Below are 18,574 nucleotides of genomic sequence, written 5' to 3'. Positions count from 1 at the left end.
ATATATATATATATATATATGTGCATATATATATATATATATATATATATATATATATATATATATATTGTGTGTGTGTGTGTGTGTGTGTGTGTGTGTGTGTGCATATATTCATATGTATAAATATATATTACATATATATTTATGTGTGTGTGTGTGTGTATGTGTGTGTGTGTGTGTGTGTGTGCAGTAAATATGTAGGGAGGTATATGTATTTGTAAGTTTGTGTATATTCATCTAAAAACACATATAAAACGTGTATGTAAATAAAAGGACACACGCACACATGCATATATATATATATATATATATATATATATATGTATATATATATATATATATATGTATATATATACATATATATACACATATATATATATATATATATACATATATATATGTATATATATATATATATATGTATATATATATATATATATATATAAAGTGAAAAGATTAGACAAACATATAAACAGACATACAAAGAGGAAGGTAGTGAGGGTAATTTTCAACTTGATTCGACCAGGTGACGCGAAAGAGAACATCCCATTAATTAATATTTGTTCGAATTCACATAGTTCCATACGCAAATCAAATCACAGGTGACATAATGCTGCTCAACTGCACTGTATCTTTGATGCAAAGTTTGTGTATCTTTTTAATATGCAATCTGTTTCCCATTTATTCAATGCTTAAACATCAGCCCTTGTGTACAGGCGCCATGCCATCTACACACATATGTATGAAAATGCATTCACGTATGTATGAAATATAAGGTCAATGTAGTCTATGGTGTAATAAGATTTGTGATCTCTGTAGTATATAGACCATGTATCGCGCTTTTCTTTTGTCTTGACGCTTATTACCCAGTAACATTTGTATTGCAAATCCCATTTGCCAATTATTAATATCCTTCCAATTAGTAAAGGCTATTTTCATCACTAAACGCAATGTTCCACTCTTCCCAATCACTTCCTTATCCCTAACATGTTATAGTACTATCCTTTTTCCTTTCTTTCATTTTCTTTTCTTTTTCTACTAATGCTATGTCAACAGTACATGCAAATCCTGACTATCTCATATTTTTAATGTCGCGTTATTATCGCAAAATATATTCCCTCACTTCCCCTTAATATTTGTGATGTATACTCTAGTCTTAACAGCCTGCTTGGTGTTAATCCTATATCCTGCTCTACCATTTTCAAATGAAGATCACAAGCACGCGGATAAACTTATAATCTATATCCTGCTCCAAAGTGAGCTCCTTCAGAAGTCCATAGTGTCTTTAAATCTATGTTATTCTGAAGCTATTTCCTCTTTTATGATCTCTTTATAGGCTCCTAAGCTAGGGGGGGCCCTAGGCTGAAGTTTTCCTTTAGAAAAGAAAATGATTATTAGTTTGTTTTTATAAGAGTCATTAAAGTATGCGTTTTGTGTGTGTGTGTTGGGGGGGGGGGGGGGGCAGAAAATAGAAGGGCAGGTTGCCACCATCCATTTCAAGGCGACGGTCCCCTCCACCCAGCATTGAATAACTAGATAAATTTGTTAACAGAAAAATATTGAAAAAAGTTAGTAAACAGTGTTGTCTAGAAATTATAATCACAGATGGGTCTATCATACCATTATGCTAAAATATAGGTAAAGTAACATTTACGAAGACCTATGTAATTATAGTAATATAAGATTAACATATCACTATGACTTATACTACGAACTGAAAGTTATTCTTTTAATCAATAAAATTACGAAAAATAAAATCAGAGGTTTGACGACAGCTAACATTTTTTTCACCCAGAGTTTAAATCCGGCCCTAGCGTCTTTCAAAACATTTTTTTTTTTTTAATATTGTCTATGATTTGGTGCTTTCCTGTATTCTCGTTTGCTTTGCAATCAAATATACTTACTTTAAAATATCCCTCTATTTCACACCTAGTCCACTTTTCCCTTTCAGCCTAATCGTCTCCCTTGTAATGATCGTCCTTGCTCTCTGCTTGCTACTTTGCAATCCTTTATTTGCTCTTATCATGTCGGTCGGTGCAGTAACATATACTAAGAATGGTACTGTGCATAAAGTAAACATAATAGCAAATACATACACCTTTTCTCACGATTCAATTGTTTATGCACCAGCTAGGCAGTTATGCAACATATGTACATAAAAATTTAATGTACATAAAACATATGGAAAGTCATTCAGATATATATCAATATGACAAGTCTGAGGATATAAGGAGCATGAGTCGGTCCTTTTGAAGGACAACGCTGAACTGAAGCGTATCTTGTCTTATATAAATCCACCGTCCCCACTCTCGCTATCACAACATAACTGTACCTCAAGCAAACACCTCAGTAACTACAATGGTTTGTCACGAAAAAGAAAAAAAGCAACTGAAGTGCAATAATATTCCTTTCCTTCAAAATAACGCATTTCTCTGTCATCAGCTCCCATGACTATGTGTAACGTCTTCACACTTGCAGCGTTTCCTGTCTGCCCTGATGATGGTCGCAGCGCTGATCGGCGCCGTCAGCGCGGGAGGTTTGTACGGAGGCTTCGGCCGAGGTTTCGGTGGAGGCTTTGGCGGATTTGGTCGAGGCTTCGGAGGCTTCGGCCGAGGCTTCGGAGGTTATGGTGGAAGCTTCGGCCGAGGCTTCGGAGGTTATGGCGGAGGCTTCGGATTAGGACGAGGATTCGGTGAGTACTGTTTTACGGAAAATGAAAACATAAACTGAAAGCTAAAATTGCCGTCAAAAAATCATGGATTTATTTAAAATATTTTCATCTTTTAACAGGCGGCGGATTCGGGCGTGGATATGGCGGATACGGTAATGTCACTTCGTTCCCAATTTACTCTGATCACTGCTGGGGTTATAATCTGTGCCAGGTCATTTTGATAACGTGACATTTCTTGAAATAATGTAGTGTCCTCTTTTACTAAGTATAGATTTTATCTTTCAGGTTATGGGCGTTGAGAATGAAATAAAGAATGTACTAAGATCAGCGTTTAATGTCCTTTCGGGTAAACACGATATACAGTAATTCATTATTATATAACCAACGCACACAAACGCATACCCATACATTTATGCAAATATGTAAATTCATATGTATTCACATATTTACTGCAGATGTACGTATATACATACACTATATATGTGCTTTTTGGGGAAAAAACATTGTTGGCAGATGTAGATAAAATCAATTGAAAAATAGACAAAAGTTGGTAACAAAGGCAAGAACAGAATTGTAAACAACTAAATGTCATCTTGCTGTAGTCACCCATTAGTAATTTTAGAAAACTTTTACTTTAATAATGTTTCGCAATTTTTATTCAGTTTTCCTTTTCTCATGCCCCGCATCCCTTACCTTTCTCTCTTCCCAAAATAATAAATTATATGCAGAACAGTCAATCCATCAGAGTACAGTGTTTAAGACAGAATATATCAACGTTTCCAAAATATCGAGGAAAATCAATAGAAATTGTGTAAACCATAATCATGCACACCCTTAACCGCTACGGAATGATACGTCTTCTGATTTCCTTATATTACATATTTCCTATATTCTCCCAGTGTTACCTAGGTTAAACGTACAATGTTGCAAAGGGTGTATATATATGTGTTCGTGTGCATTTTATATCTTTCATAAAAGTATAAAAGATACACCCTGAACTAAAATAAAATATGTTTTATATGTGTACACTCAAAAACAAAGCCGCCGTTCTTTATTCGCATTTCTATTATAAATGACTTTCTACGATTCGTAGAAAATTTTGAGGTTGAAGAATCACAATATTCAACAATATTTATAAAACATGCATTTGATAAATAACATATTTTAAAGCACCTCAGACGTCACAGACGTTTTCGAGTCTGGCGTCTTCGCACTGGCTTTTGTCTCAGTCATTTTAGTTCTTATACTTCAGATATCCTGTCTAATAAAGCAATTCATATTGTTGACAATAAGATATTCATGTCTCATTTAAATTGTTTTCTACACACTGGCATAAGTAGCGCTATTGGCCGCCCTCTGCGCTGTAGACCTTTATGGTGAATTTGGCTGAGGTGTGTATATATATAGTTATATGTATATATATATACACACACAAACATATGTGTGTGTGTGTGTGTGTGTGTGTGTGTGTGTGTGTGTGTGTGTGTAAATACACACACACACATATATATATATATATATATATATGTATATATGCGTGTATGTATATATTTATATATACATATATACATATGGATGTATATACGACTCGTTTTTGTTGCTGATCAGCATTAGCCATTTTAACTCTATGGATGAATGCCCATATATCCAAATATTTGAACACTACAATATCCTTTTAAAAGCAATAGGATTTGTAACTGAAGATATACCAAAAATGTAATACATCTGATTTGTATGGCTATTTTGGTTTATCAGATGTATTTCATTAACGTTATCGTAAATAACCAAAGAAGTACCCCGGCATGAGATATATACCCTATTTACAAAAACTCGTAGCAAGTCAAAAAACCAACATGAGGCAGATGAATTGCCAGAACCTAAATAAATGAATAAAAACAATTATCATCTTATTCACGGAAGCAGTAACCCTGAAATAGCCTTTCCTTCGGCAACTCCATCTCGTCAGACTCGTCATGCATTTGATTTTTGTTTCTTTCTTCCTTATATCATTACGTGTTTTACGCCACATAAGACACTGCATGCCATTTCTTAAAGAAAATAAAATCGTGGAAACTTGTTCCAAAAGTTTTCACTTCTGCAATACATACTTCCCGCAACTTATCTTTGCTTCTGTAAAGCTTGGTTGTGTATCAGTGCTCATCTTCAAATTTGTTATTACTTATACACAAAGTCCCTACGAAAACAGACATAAGAAAAACAATTTCATTGATCCGAAGTGTCTGTTTACAACCAACTCTCGTGAGATTTAGGGGCTACGAACGAAAGTATATTATTCACGTCATATTGATTACAACAGATATCAGGGAAAAGCATCTTCAAAATTGAACTTTTGGCATTCCCTTGCCTCGGCAAAAAGGCACCTGCACTTCATTGGAGGCCGGCGATTTTTTCGACGATTTTTCATGGTGAAAAAACGTCTTATCATGCAAAATATAAATACGGGTAATTGTTTTTGTATACGTCAGTAGTGTAAATATGCCATCTCATAAGCTGAAAGCATACTTACACATATAGTAATTCATATATATATATATATAAGAATATAAATAAAAATATACATATGATATAGTTATATATATATTTACATCTGTATACGAATAAAAGCATGAAGTAAAAAGAAAAGCATGAATGATTAATGAAAATATATTCGTATGCTTTTTCCTACAAGGAAAAGAAGGGGAAAAAGTAAAAAGATTGACAGTTGTATGACATGTCGATAGCTTTCATTATCAAGGAACACATGGAGAGAATGTGTGTGTCTGTTTAAGTGTATACGTGTGTTTATGTGTGCGCATGTGTTTAAGTATATGCGTTTATGTGTGTGTATCTGTTTATGTGTGCGCATGTGTTTAAGTATATGTGTTTATGTGTGTGTATATGTTTATGTGTGTACATGTGTTTATGTATATACATATGTTTATATGTATAATGCGAGGAAACTAAAGATATAACAGTAAAACTGTTTTGTTTTGTTTTGTTTTTTGTAACAAAATTGGCACGCTACGATTTAGATATTGGGAATTTTACATATAGATAGGAAATAAGTCTCCAACTTATGTGATTTTAAGCGAAATAAAAGAAAAGGCAAAACTAAAGCAGCTGAGCTTGTGTACAAAAAAGGAACTTGTATGAAGATATTGCAACTATAGTAATTAGTAATTCGTACAAGGACAGAAGCATAATTAAAAATAATAGTGATATATGTGTGTGTATGTATATATATATGTATGCGTATACATATATACAGTATATATATATATATATATATATATATATATATATACATATATGCATGTGTGTATAAAGGAATATATATCTGTGTATGCGTGTGTGTAGGAATATATGTGTGTATTTGTGAGTATCTATCTATCTATCGATCTATCTACATATATAGATAAAGATAGATAGATACACACACACACACACACAAGCACACAAACACACTCATATATTTGTGTGTGTGTGTGTGTGTCAGCATTTACCAGCCATTTATATTCTTTCAGTAAATAATGCGGAGGCTCATCACTAGACAGATGTAAAGTTCCATAGCCTCAAATACTTATTTATTTTAAATTTCGACGAATTACTAATACACTTTTGTCTATAATGCTTTTCGTTTCTTTATTTGTCCTTATAAATTATATATGTGTATGTGTGGTTTTTTATTCTTGCTGCCTTAATTATTTTTCAAAATTTTATTAAGATACTGGTACCTACATTCCAAGTAGACTCAATCATACACCTTTATGTCACCTGGCATTCGTCTGGCAATGTCTTTAAATCTGTGTCATTTTTGATATCTCATTTGAGAGTTGACAGGTAGGGCTGGGTTTATAGGAGGGGATAGGGTGCTATTGCCCCGGGCTCCCTTTCAGAGGGACACCCATAGTAAGGACTTTTCAAAGACGAAATGTAGATTGGTTTTATAAAAAAAAAAAAAAAAAAAAAAAAATCAATGTCGTATGGGGGAGGCACCAGTGAAAAAGAATGTGCCCCTTCCCTTCTGAATAACTAGATAAATTGGTTAACAGTTAAAACCGAGAAAATTAGTGTAAATCTATAAATTATAATTAATACCGTTATGATGCAGAAAAAAGCAGGTAAGGTAACAACTTACTAACACCTATGTGGTTATTGTAATGTAAAATTAATACATCAGGGTGCCCTCTATTATAATACGGAAATTGTAGTCAAAGTTATTCTTATGATTAATAAGATTAAGAAAGATCAAAAGTTTTAGTCAGCAGCTAACTTTTTTGACGAAATATGTTATTCATTGTAGTTCATTTATTGGCCATGTAATTTAATTTCTAAGTTGAGGTGCTTGAAGTGCCCCGGGCCCCAAGATTTAAATCTGGCTCAAGCGATACTTTTCCAAAACATACCATTCAATATTGTCTATGATTAAGTTCTTCCCTCTATCTTCGTTCGTTTTGTAAGCAAAAGTACTAATTTTAAAATCACTTAAATATCCCCCTGATTAACCTTATCTACCTTCCCCTAAATTTAATAAATAACGTTCACAAAAAGTAAATATAAACACTTTATCTCACGATTCATTTGTTTACGCATTAGTTAGGCAGTTACGTATGTAAACTTTATGTACATAAAGATTTAATGAACATAAAATATAAAGAAAGTCATTCAGAGATACATATCAGTATGACAAGTCTGACTGTATAAGAAGCGTGAGTCGGCCCTTTCGAAAGACAACGCTGAACTGAAGCGTATCTTGTCCTATATAAATCCACCGTCCTCACTCTAGCTATCATAACTGCATCTCAACCAAACACTTCAACATCTACAATGGTTTGTTTAAAAACCAGCCTGAAGTGCAAAACCATTCCTTTCCGTCAAAATAACGCATTTCTCTGCCATCAGCTCCCATGACTATGTGTAACGTCTTAACACTTGCAGCGTTTCCTGTCTGCCCTGATGATGGTCGCAGCGCTGATCAGCGCCGTCAGCGCGGGAGGTTTGTACGGAGGCTTCGGCCGAGGTTTCGGTGGAGGCTTTGGCGGATTTGGTCGAGGCTTCGGAGGCTTCGGCCGAGGCTTCGGAGGCTATGGTGGAGGCCTTGGATTTGGACGAGGATTTGGAGGATTCGGTGAGTACTTCCTTTTCACTACAAATTATGTATATGAATTTGAAGCTAAAAGTATCGTCTTAAAAAAGAAAGAAAAAGAAAATTGAGGAAAAATATATAAGATCATCTTTTAACAGGCGGTGGCTTCGGGCGTGGATATGGCGGTTATGGTAATTAGTCACATTTATTAACATTGATTGATATTGACTGTTACTCTACTTAGATATATTTGATCGGTAAGCGTTTAACAACTACGTTATATTTTCAGGTTATGGGAGATGAAAATATATAAAATAAAGAATATTATAGATACGATATTTAATTACCTTTAGGATAGAATTTCCCATATTACATAAACACGTGTTGCTACTATCTTCATTATGTTTACTGCTCAGCTGAACGTTTGCATTTTTTCTCCACCAAGAGGCATACATATACTATATATATTATATATATAAATGTCATATATATGTTATATACATATATTATACATATATACTGTATATATATGTATATATGATTACACACACTCACACACAAGCACACGCACGCAGACTTTCTGTTTCACACAGACACACACGCACATACACACATATATATTGTGAGAGAGAGAGACTGATTGATGTGGGTTGTGTAATGAAGTGAGTTATGACAATGAAGTGAGTTGTGAGTGCCACGTTGTGATGCCAGTGCATACGTATTGTGATGACATTATTATCGTACGTAGTTAGTGATAATTATGTGATTATATATTATACTCTTCCTTTTGTGTGATATGTTCTCCCATGTGAAATATAGAACATTATCTTTAGTTTATATTATATGTAGCATATCACCTATATGAAAGAGTGAGAATCTCTGTATGTTATAGAGTACAACATTTTAGTTTGTCTCTGTAGTCACACGTCTGGCAGTAGACAGTCGCAGACGGAGCCTGGCGTGTGGGGCAGGGGGGGGGGGGGTTGGTTTGCGAAGTTCTAGCTTCGCCCGGGCCTTCTAGATATGGCCCGGCCTGTGTCATCTTTTTTACGGCTGTCTCATTGAGTTGTCTGACACTCGGTGCTTACCGTGGCGGCGGGATTGCCAGCAAGCGCTCCTGCCGCCATGGTGTAAGCATTTCGCATAGCCTCTTTACCAGCACGGCGGCTGTTGTGGGCGGTCCATGTCTCAGGAATTGTGTATGGTTACAATTTTCTAGGTAGTGGACTAGTGTGGCGTTCGGCTCGCCGCAGTGCTTGCAGCACCATTCATCGCGTTCGATTGTTGGGATAATCTGCCATGCACAGTGGTAACCTAGGCACATTCTGTGAAGAATGACTTCGGTACCTCTGTTGCTTACTTCAGAGAGTTCCAGTGGTTCAGAGCCTGTGGCGTCTGAGTACCAGCTGGCCGAGGGGGAGGTTCTCGTTTCCTCTCTGTGGAGCTGCCGTAGGAAGGTACGACCGACCAAGGCACACTTCTCCATAAGTAATTTTCGGCTCGGTTTTATCGTCATGGGATTTGGGGGCATACCCCTGCCAGCGGCGGCTAGTCTGTCAGCAAGCTCGTTCCCTCTGATGCCGATGTGGCTTGGGACCCAATTGATGATAATTCTTCTACCCTGAGCAAGAATTCTCTGTGCCATTGTGAGAATCGTGGTCAGTAGGTAGATGTTGTCTGTGGGTGAGCTGTGCTGAAGACAGTCAATGGCTGCCCTGGAGTCTGTGTGTATGACCACGTGTCCTTCCCTTAGGGATGCGTGGCCTAGGGCTCCCATGATTGCAACTGCCTCTGCCTGTAGCGAGGAGGCGTTGTATGTTACCCTCATGGATCGCGTGGCATCCCTAGCTGCAAAGCCGGCGCCTGCAGTGTGGCTCAAGGGATCGACCGATCCATCCGTGTAGTATGTTCTACTACCCGGAGGAGTGATGGCTGCAATGACCCTGTGGGCTTCTGCCTTTAGGCTAGGCATGGGGTATAGGCTCTTTTTCATTGACAGGTTCATTATGTTGAACTCTATCAGGCTCAGTGCCCACGGCGGGGCTTCGGCAAAGTCGGGGTGGGGGGAGTCCATGCCCTTAGCAAGAAGCTGTTCTTTGAGCTGATGGCGTATCAACACCCTGGCTGTATGAGACAGCCAGGAGTTGTTTGCAACGAGCTCGTTGTCTTGTTCGAGGCATCTGACTAATTTTTGTCTTAGGCTTGTGTTCCTGGGAGCCTGGATGACCTTTGACAGAAATTGTGTTGCCGTTAGATCGATTCGTGAGTCCAGGGGGAGAAGGTTTGCCTCCATCAGGAGGTTGAGGACCTTCGTCCACCTCGGGGCACCCAGAATGATCCTGGCAGCTTCATTTTGGACTATTTCTAATTTGTCTGTGTGCTTTTTCTTTGCAGCAATTAGAGCGACTGAGGCATAGTCCACAATGGGCCGGACAGCATGTACATAGAATGATCTTAGTACTTTGTGTCTGGCCCCTATGCGTCTCCCAGTCATTGCTCTCATGACAGACAGTCTTGCTTTGGTTCGGTCAACCAGGTACTGGACCTCCTTATGGAAGGAGAGGGTCCGGTCTATCCTTACCCCAAGGTATAGGTAGTCCTTGACCCATTCTAATTCCACTCCCTGGATTTTCAGTCTTGTGCCTCGAACTCTCTGTCTCAAAGCCATGGCTTTGGATTTGGCAGCAGAGATCTTTAGTCCCGTCCTACAACACTCCTCTGACACGAGGTCCAGACAACGCTGGGCTTTATTCTGGCTGCGTGGTCCAGTGGAGGTGATAGCGAGATCGTCTGCATACGAGATGATCTGGCACCCCACTGGGAGGTTTATGTTGAGGATACAGGACATTAAAGTGTTGAATAGGGCTGGACTGAGAACCCCACCCTGTGGCGTTCCATTTTCGAGCGGCATGTGCTGCGATAGGTGACCCTGGAATTTGACATTGGCAGTCCTGTTCCTGAAGTAGTCACCTATCCAAGCCAAGAGCTTTCCTCTGATTCCCTTCTGGATCAGGCTTTCCTGAATGGCAAGCGGACTTGCCAGTTCAAAAGCCTTCTCCAGGTCAAGGAATACCACCACAGCTGGGCCCTTGCTGATTGTGCTTAAGAGCGTGGCTAAGCTGTGTGCTGTGCCCATGCCCCTTGTGAACCCGTGAAGGTGTTCGTGCGGGGGTCCCGTTTTCCATTGAAGCCGGTTTAGTACCATCCTCTCAGCCGTCTTGGCCAGGCAGCTGAGCAGAGAGATGGGGCGGTACTTCCCCGGCTCCTTTGGTTTTGGGACGGGAACTATGGTAGCCCTCTTCCAACTCTGGGGTAGAGTGGAAGTTTCCCAGGACTTGTTGATGAGTTGCAAGAGTGCACGCTCACCTGCTAGTCCTAGGTGGGAGATAATGGGGTACGAGATCCCATCAGAGCCCGGGGCTGTGTTGGAACTGGTTTTATAGGCTTTCCTTAGTTCCCTCAGAGAAAAGATAACGTCTGAGTTATCGGGTTCGGCTGCCCTTTCTCTGATCTGAGCGTGTCTGTCTGGCTGTAGACGCTCATTTTGCCCTCAGCTCGGCTGGCAGACTGTTGCTGCTCGTTCTCGCAGAGAACTCGTGCGCCAGTCTGTTAGCCTCTGCTTGGGGGTCGTGATGGGTGCACCTCGGGGCTGAGCGGCTGGTAGCTCGCTTGACCCGTTGCCACAGCTCTGAAAGGGTGGTTTGGTGGTCGAAGGACTCACACCATTCCAGCCACTTTTCCTGCCTGACTCTGTTGGCAGTTTCCTTGGCATCCGTGACAGCTTCCCTTAGGAGGGATAGGTTGTCAGGGGTTCTTTGCCTTCGGAATAGTTTTCGGCACATGTTCACCCTGTGGTTGACCTCCCTGATCTCGTCATTGAAGTACATTGAAGTCTTTGTGACTTCTGGACCCAGGCCGAGTTTTGGGTATGGTCTGTGAGGCTGCTTCATTAATGGCGTTTAGCAGGCTGGCTTCGAGCACTTCCACATTTTCGCTTTGTGGGGGATTGTTGCATCTCAGACAGAGGGCCAAGGCGTTTTGAAACGCCTGCCAGTTGGCCTTGTCTGTTTTCCATCTTGGATTTGGTCTTAGGATTTCGGCTGGGCCAGCATCCATGAGGGTAGTTATAGTGCCGTAATGGTCACTTGTGACGGTCTCATCGACACACCAGCCAATCCTCCCCACCAGAGTCGCAGTGGCCAGGGTGAGGTCTAGGACCCCTCCTCTGACATGCGTTGGCTCTTGGGTGTTGAGGAGAGCGATCTCAGGGAATGTCTCTAGCACGTCGGCTATGTGATAGCCGGCCGCATCCGGTGCCCAGCAGGGAGCCAGGATGGGGTGGTGTGCATTGAAGTCTCCCCCTATGATCACTCGGTCGTGTGCAGCAGAGGCACAGACCTGGCTGATGTCTAAGCTTTTACAGCGTGGCCGGCTGTACACATTGTACAGTTTGTGGGGCCCCCCGGCCAGGTGAACCTCGACGGCAAGGGATTCAACATCGTCTCCACAGTGCGATGCATCGGCTATTGCGGAGCAGGGGATTGTTGCTCTCACAAGGGTGATCAAGCCTCTCTTGCCAGGTGTTCGTGGCAGTGTGAAGGCATGGTACCCTGAGAAGCGAACAGTGTCCACTGTTAATGTCTCCTGGAGCATGACAATGTCAATGTTCCTTGATCGCACTACTGCTTGGAGAAAAGCGTTCTTTGCAGAGAAGCTATTGATGTTCCACTGTAGGATGCTTAGATGGTGTGTCATGATGTTACTCAGTGATAGTTACATCAGAGACATCGTCGGAGTCTGACAACTCCATTGCGAGGTCCTCGCTGGTTGAGGGCTCCTCGTCTGTTGTCAGGCTATCCTTGGGTCCACTGGGGGGTGGAGAGCCTTGGTTGGTTCGGCTTTTCTCTCAGGCTTTTTCTTGGCTGGCCTTGCTGGCCTTGCCTGGGCAAGGTCAGCGTGATCTGGCTCTGGCTGCACAGATTCAGCCTGTTTTGGCTCTGCCTGTGAAGGCATGGCCTGGTTTGGAGTGGGGAGGGGAGTCTCGTCCTGGGGTGAGGGTGAGGCTGGTTTTTCTCTAGCCAGCTTTCTTCCCTTCAGGGCTGCGACAGTCTGGGTCATTGCCGTCATGGCGACCGAAACTGCCTTCTCGGCCTCCTCACTCGACCTCCCCAGGGCTGTTGCTACTGCTGTGACAACAGCAGTTAACAGGAGAGTCATATCGTCCTCGTCAAAGAGGAGATGATCATCTGTTGGGGAGGTTTTTGTGGTGCTCTTAGAAACTTTTTTCTTTAGTTTCTTTTTCTGCACCTTTGGCATTGTCGGAAACTCCTTTTTGTTGGAGACATCCGGTGTCGGCTGGGGGGCGGCTTCCTTCCTCTTAGGAGGTCGGGGGGCCTTTTCGCTTTTGTTCCTTCCCCAGACATGGGTGCCCGGTGGGGCAGGAACAAAGTCTGATCGGTTTTGAGCAACCTCTTGTCGCCTGAGGGCCGCCTTTTTCCTGACAGAGCAAGTCAGGCTCCAGGCATGATGCTTCTTGGCATAGTTGGGACATTTGGCTGTTGTGTCCCTCTTTTCCTCTTTGTATGCCTTGAGGCATACCTCTGTGTTGTGTGCCTTGCTACAGACACCACATTTAGGCTGTACAGTTAGCCTTGTGGTGACCGTATTTCTGGCACTTGAAACACCGAAGTGGTTCTGGCACATACGTTCGAAGGTTGTAGGTGCCCCAGTTACCCAGATCAAGGGTAGTGGTTGGGGCACCTTTCGTGGTCACCAGGACTTGCCTGGTTGGGGTCTTCCCCTTCGACATTCGGGAAGCCTGCACGACCTGTGGGTGTGAAGCGATCAGCTCCACATCGTACGAGACTGAGAAGCCAAGTAGCACCATCTTGGTTCTCTTTTCCTCGGGACTTAGTGGGGAAAGACTCACTTTTCTCCCATCAGTTAGCTCCTTCGTTTCCCGGAGGAATGTGGGGCAGAGGAACAGGAAGAGTTCCGTATTTATTTTGTCAGAGCTGATCTCCAATGAACCTACTTTAGTTTTCATCGGTGTTTTCTTCACCCTCAAGCATCATGGAGAAACACCAAGCAAACGTAGAAGACGAACAATTGATGGACAGACTGACAGATGTATATGTGTGTACATACATTAATTAAACACGCACACATATATACACATGTATACATATATATACACATATATGGATATGTATACGTATTGTGTGTGTTTATATGTACACACATAATACGGTCAAATGTAGAAACTGATATTAGGCAAATTAGTAATTCGTCATAGGTATACGTTTTCGTTTTAAGCTTAGGCATGCGCACGCACACACTCACATTCACGTGTGTGGATGAGTGTGTGTGTGTGTGTGTGTGTGTGTATGTGGTATTAACATGTGCATAACAGAACATCCTCACACACACACATACACACACACACACACACACACACACACACACACACACACACACACACACACACACACACACACACACACACATAATACATACATTTACAAATATTTACATATAACCACGCATGCAATCATGGCAACGTGTTTACAGACATGAGTGAAAATATAAAAGGTCATTTCACCCCCCTATACACACTCACGAGAACAAACAAACACACACAAAGGCTGACTTTGTATGTGAATGTGTACAACGCACGATTGTTGTCTGGTCGTAGTGATAAGACAACCTGTAAAAAGAGACCTGCTGGAGAAGTGCTGGAGTGACAGAAGAGGAATTCAATTTATATCTTATCTGACGTATTTGACGCGTTTCGATTATATTTTCATTGAAATTACATTCTGTATTTCTTATTAAGAATTAGTCGAAGCGCGCTCTTGCGTTGATAAGTTATTAATTTTCAATTACACTTTTAAAATATTTGTCTCAATGAACTTTGTTCGGGAATGAAAATAATCAAATATTAGAATGCTTTTATAGAGACTCATACAGTTCAGACCGCAGTTGTAGCCTCACCATCAGGCCAACAACAGAGGAAATACAAAGGGAACTCAAGAATATCTACGTAAGTAAGTCTTCAGGAGAGGATGATGTTCGCAAAGCAGACGTAGTGCTATGGCAGAAAAGCCCACTATACGCAAACTAGATTTTTTGAGAAACGAGACAAATAAATTCTGCAGGTCTGTTCTGTTTTCTAAAAAAAATTAACAGTGTATAGCGGGTTTTTCTACCACTAATAGATGTCTTGAAGAAGGCAGAAATCTTGGAAAAGGCAGTAATAATTGTACTTGATAAAAACGCAGACCTAAAATGCCGATCTATAAGCCTACTGTCAGTTATCTATAAAAAGAATATTCAGAGAGCACCTTAAGCACCGTTTCTAATCTAATTACCAAGCACGCTTTCACAATGGCCTCTCACCACTAACTCATATCCCGCCGCTAAATTTATACATGGAAACAAATACACACACTCACACACAATACTCATTGTAAATGAGTATGACATTTACAATATACAATATACATAACGGCAACAATAAAAAAATCGTAAACAAAATGCAGGACAAGGAAGACAAAACGAACATCTATTTTATATAAAGATGTAATAAATATGATAAAGTAAAACCTAGTTAAAAAAAAGTGTTAATGCAACAACACTTCATCAAAACTTTAAAGTGCATATTGCTGGGACGAAATATTAGGAATTAGGTGACTTTGCTTTAATGTAACTTCAGATTTTTAAAATAACATTTGTTTATTAATTTATAACTATCATTATTATTTGTTTATCTCATTATCATATTTAGCTAGATGCCGATATGTTAACATCCCAAGCTGTATCTGAAGTCATTTTGAAAGCTAATGCTGGAAAGTGTTCACTCTTGCTCTAACATCACAGCATTGCAAGCAAACTGCTTTAGTAATTACAATGTTTTGTTTGTTTTTCTAGAAACCAATTTGATTGTTTTTGGGAGGAAGACAAAAAGCCAACATAAATATCTCAAACATCTATTTTTTTAAGTAGTTGTCTTGCCTCTTAGTAATAGTGCTGATAGGCGTCGTCTGCTCTAACAGTCTATATGGTGGTTTCGGCAGAAGGTCGAGGCTTTGTAATATTTGAGGATTTGGAGGATGTGGCAGGCCTCCTACACTATCGGTCAAATGCATTGTTCAAACAAAACTAGAAAGTAAAATATGGTGTATGTGGAAAGTGTTGAAGAAGAAAAAAGCTGGATATTAATCAATAAATTTATTCTGAATCACGTGGACGACTCGGACAGGAATATGGCGATATAGTAAGTACAAGTATCAATTTTATTTGTAGTATTCTATTTATTTTTATTATACTGTTATTGGGTGTAGTATTGTCAGTAGTCACAGCATTTGTTGTTTCAGTAACCTGAAAATAGTGCGGTATCCTCAATAGATTTTTGTCTTGTTAATAACTTTTCACTTGTTTGACAGCTTTTTATTTTTTTCTGCGGAACTACGATAATTTATTTATAGAAAATAAAAAAAATACATGATATTTTATGCCCTATGCAAACATCCCTTTATACCACGTTACATACAGGAAATACATATAGAACTTACATTCGTATAGTAAAGGTACGTGTGTACGTACACAGTTTATAATGTATTCTTTAAAAGTAAATTTCTCAAGTCTCGCTGTCACTGTTCAGCCAATGTTTAGCACCCGTGTACTTTCTTGGTAACGGTCCAAATTAAAGTTTTAAAAGAACTGCGTATTTTGACAGAGAATATGTGTTTTTTTAACTATTTATATTTTTACCACCCATTACAATATATGCACACACACACACACACACACACACACACACACACACACACACACACACACACACACACACACACACACACACACACACACACACACACACAAACACACACACACACGCGCGCACGCGCGCATGTATAATTACTGACTGGGAACTATATTAGCGCAAGGAGCAGAATTTTATGATCTTATCTAATTATCTAAATAACTGTGAAAAACATGTTGCTGCAAATTATACCAAATTTATCGCATTTATCACTCACAGTCGCTGTTATCTAGATAATAATGATAATAATAGTTATGATAGTAATAATAATAACAATAATGGTAATGATGATAATGATAATAATGATACTGATAATAATGATAATAATATTAAGGATGATAATAATAATAATGATCATGATAATGATAATGATAATGATAATGATAATAATAATAATAATAATAATCATGATAATGATAATGATAATGATAATGATAATGATAATGATAATGATAATGATAATGATAATGATAATGATAATGATAATGATAATGATAATGATAATGATAATAATAATAGTAATAATAATGATGATGATGAGGATGATAAGGATAATAATAACAATTATATCAATTATTATGATGATAAAAAAAACAGTAGTGATACTAACAATTATAATAATCATAATAATGATATTGATAATAATATTAATAATAATAATAATAATTATAATGATAATAATAATAATAATAATAATAATAATAATAATAATAATGGCAATAATAATGATAATAATAATAATAATATTAATACTAATAATAATGATAAAAATAATGAAAGTAATAATAATGATAGTAATGATAGTAATAGAAACAATAATGATAATAATAAAACAAAGCAGAAATCAGTGCAGTTAAGTTTCTTAATATTTCCACAACTTAAGATATTATAAGAGCTGTTTTTCAAGTGCAGTGTAATCCGGCTGCTTATCACTTACCATGTTACGAAATGCTCCTCTACAGCCACATTTCATGTGCCTTAGTGTATTTAGTATCAATACTGTTGTTGAAAATTAACTGTATGTCTAAAATTACTGAACTGATGAATTAAATAAAATACGATTTTAAATAATGAATGTTGATAATTAAAAATTCAGCTTTTATCGCCTTAACGCTGTTTCCATGCGAGTAAGGTTTCATATAAAAAATCTTTATTTTATTTCATTTCATCGATATGCCACCTTCCCACGATGATAAGGCTTCGCATCAAGACACCCATTTATATATATATATATATATATACACATATATTTATATATATATAATGTATATATATACATATATTCATGTATACAAATATATATATGCACACACACACACAAACACATACGCACACACACCCACACACACACACACACACACACGCACACACACACACGCACACACACCCACACACACACACACACACACACACATATATACATATATATATATACATATACATATGTATGTTTGTATAAGGGAGATGGAAAGGAGAAGCTCAGCCTCGAAGAATTCCAAGAAAGGGTTTGCCAAGACTGGGGAGAAGAGCCCATGGCAACACCGAACATCTGAGAGTAGAAGCGACCCACAAAGAAAAAGGAATTAGGCCACACACAAACGAATCAACTGAAAGATGTCGGTGGGCAGAGGGAGACGAGGATCCTCTGAAAGAAAGCGAGGACGTCATCAAGCGGGACCTTGGTGAACAGGGAGTCAACATCCAAGCTCGTCATGATTGCCGGCGAGACACCACGGACACGGGAGATGAAGTTCTGAGAGTGGCGGAACAGGCGAGAAGGGGCCAAGAAGGAGAGTGAGAGACTTCGCCAGCCAGGCCGCAAGAGGATACGTCATAGATCCCCGGGAGATTTTAGGGCACAGAGGCACGGCCGGCTTATGGGTTTTAGGAAGCCCATAGAAATGAGAGTCGAGGGTTAATGACTTTGAACCTCTGGTAGAGATTTACCTCCGAAAAAGAGGCTGCTATCTCTTTCAGGCGACGGTGGAAGGTA

General features: G+C 39.2%; 1 protein-coding gene across 1 annotated transcript; it reads left to right on the top strand.

Annotated features, from left to right (window-relative positions):
- Nucleotides 1-2,484: 2,484 nt before the first annotated feature.
- Nucleotides 2,485-2,995, top strand: LOC125046410 (keratin-associated protein 19-2-like). The gene is made up of 3 exons (XM_047644187.1): nucleotides 2,485-2,692; nucleotides 2,791-2,823; nucleotides 2,957-2,995. Exons 1-3 carry the CDS (start codon nucleotides 2,497-2,499, stop codon nucleotides 2,968-2,970), a joined length of 243 nt encoding a protein of 80 aa, XP_047500143.1. The 5' UTR covers nucleotides 2,485-2,496; the 3' UTR covers nucleotides 2,971-2,995.
- Nucleotides 2,996-18,574: the final 15,579 nt, after the last annotated feature.

Source organism: Penaeus chinensis, chromosome 39, assembly GCF_019202785.1.
Source record: "Penaeus chinensis breed Huanghai No. 1 chromosome 39, ASM1920278v2, whole genome shotgun sequence".
Classification (NCBI taxonomy): Eukaryota; Metazoa; Arthropoda; class Malacostraca; order Decapoda; family Penaeidae; genus Penaeus; species Penaeus chinensis.
This window is presented reverse-complemented; position numbering and strand designations above follow the sequence as displayed.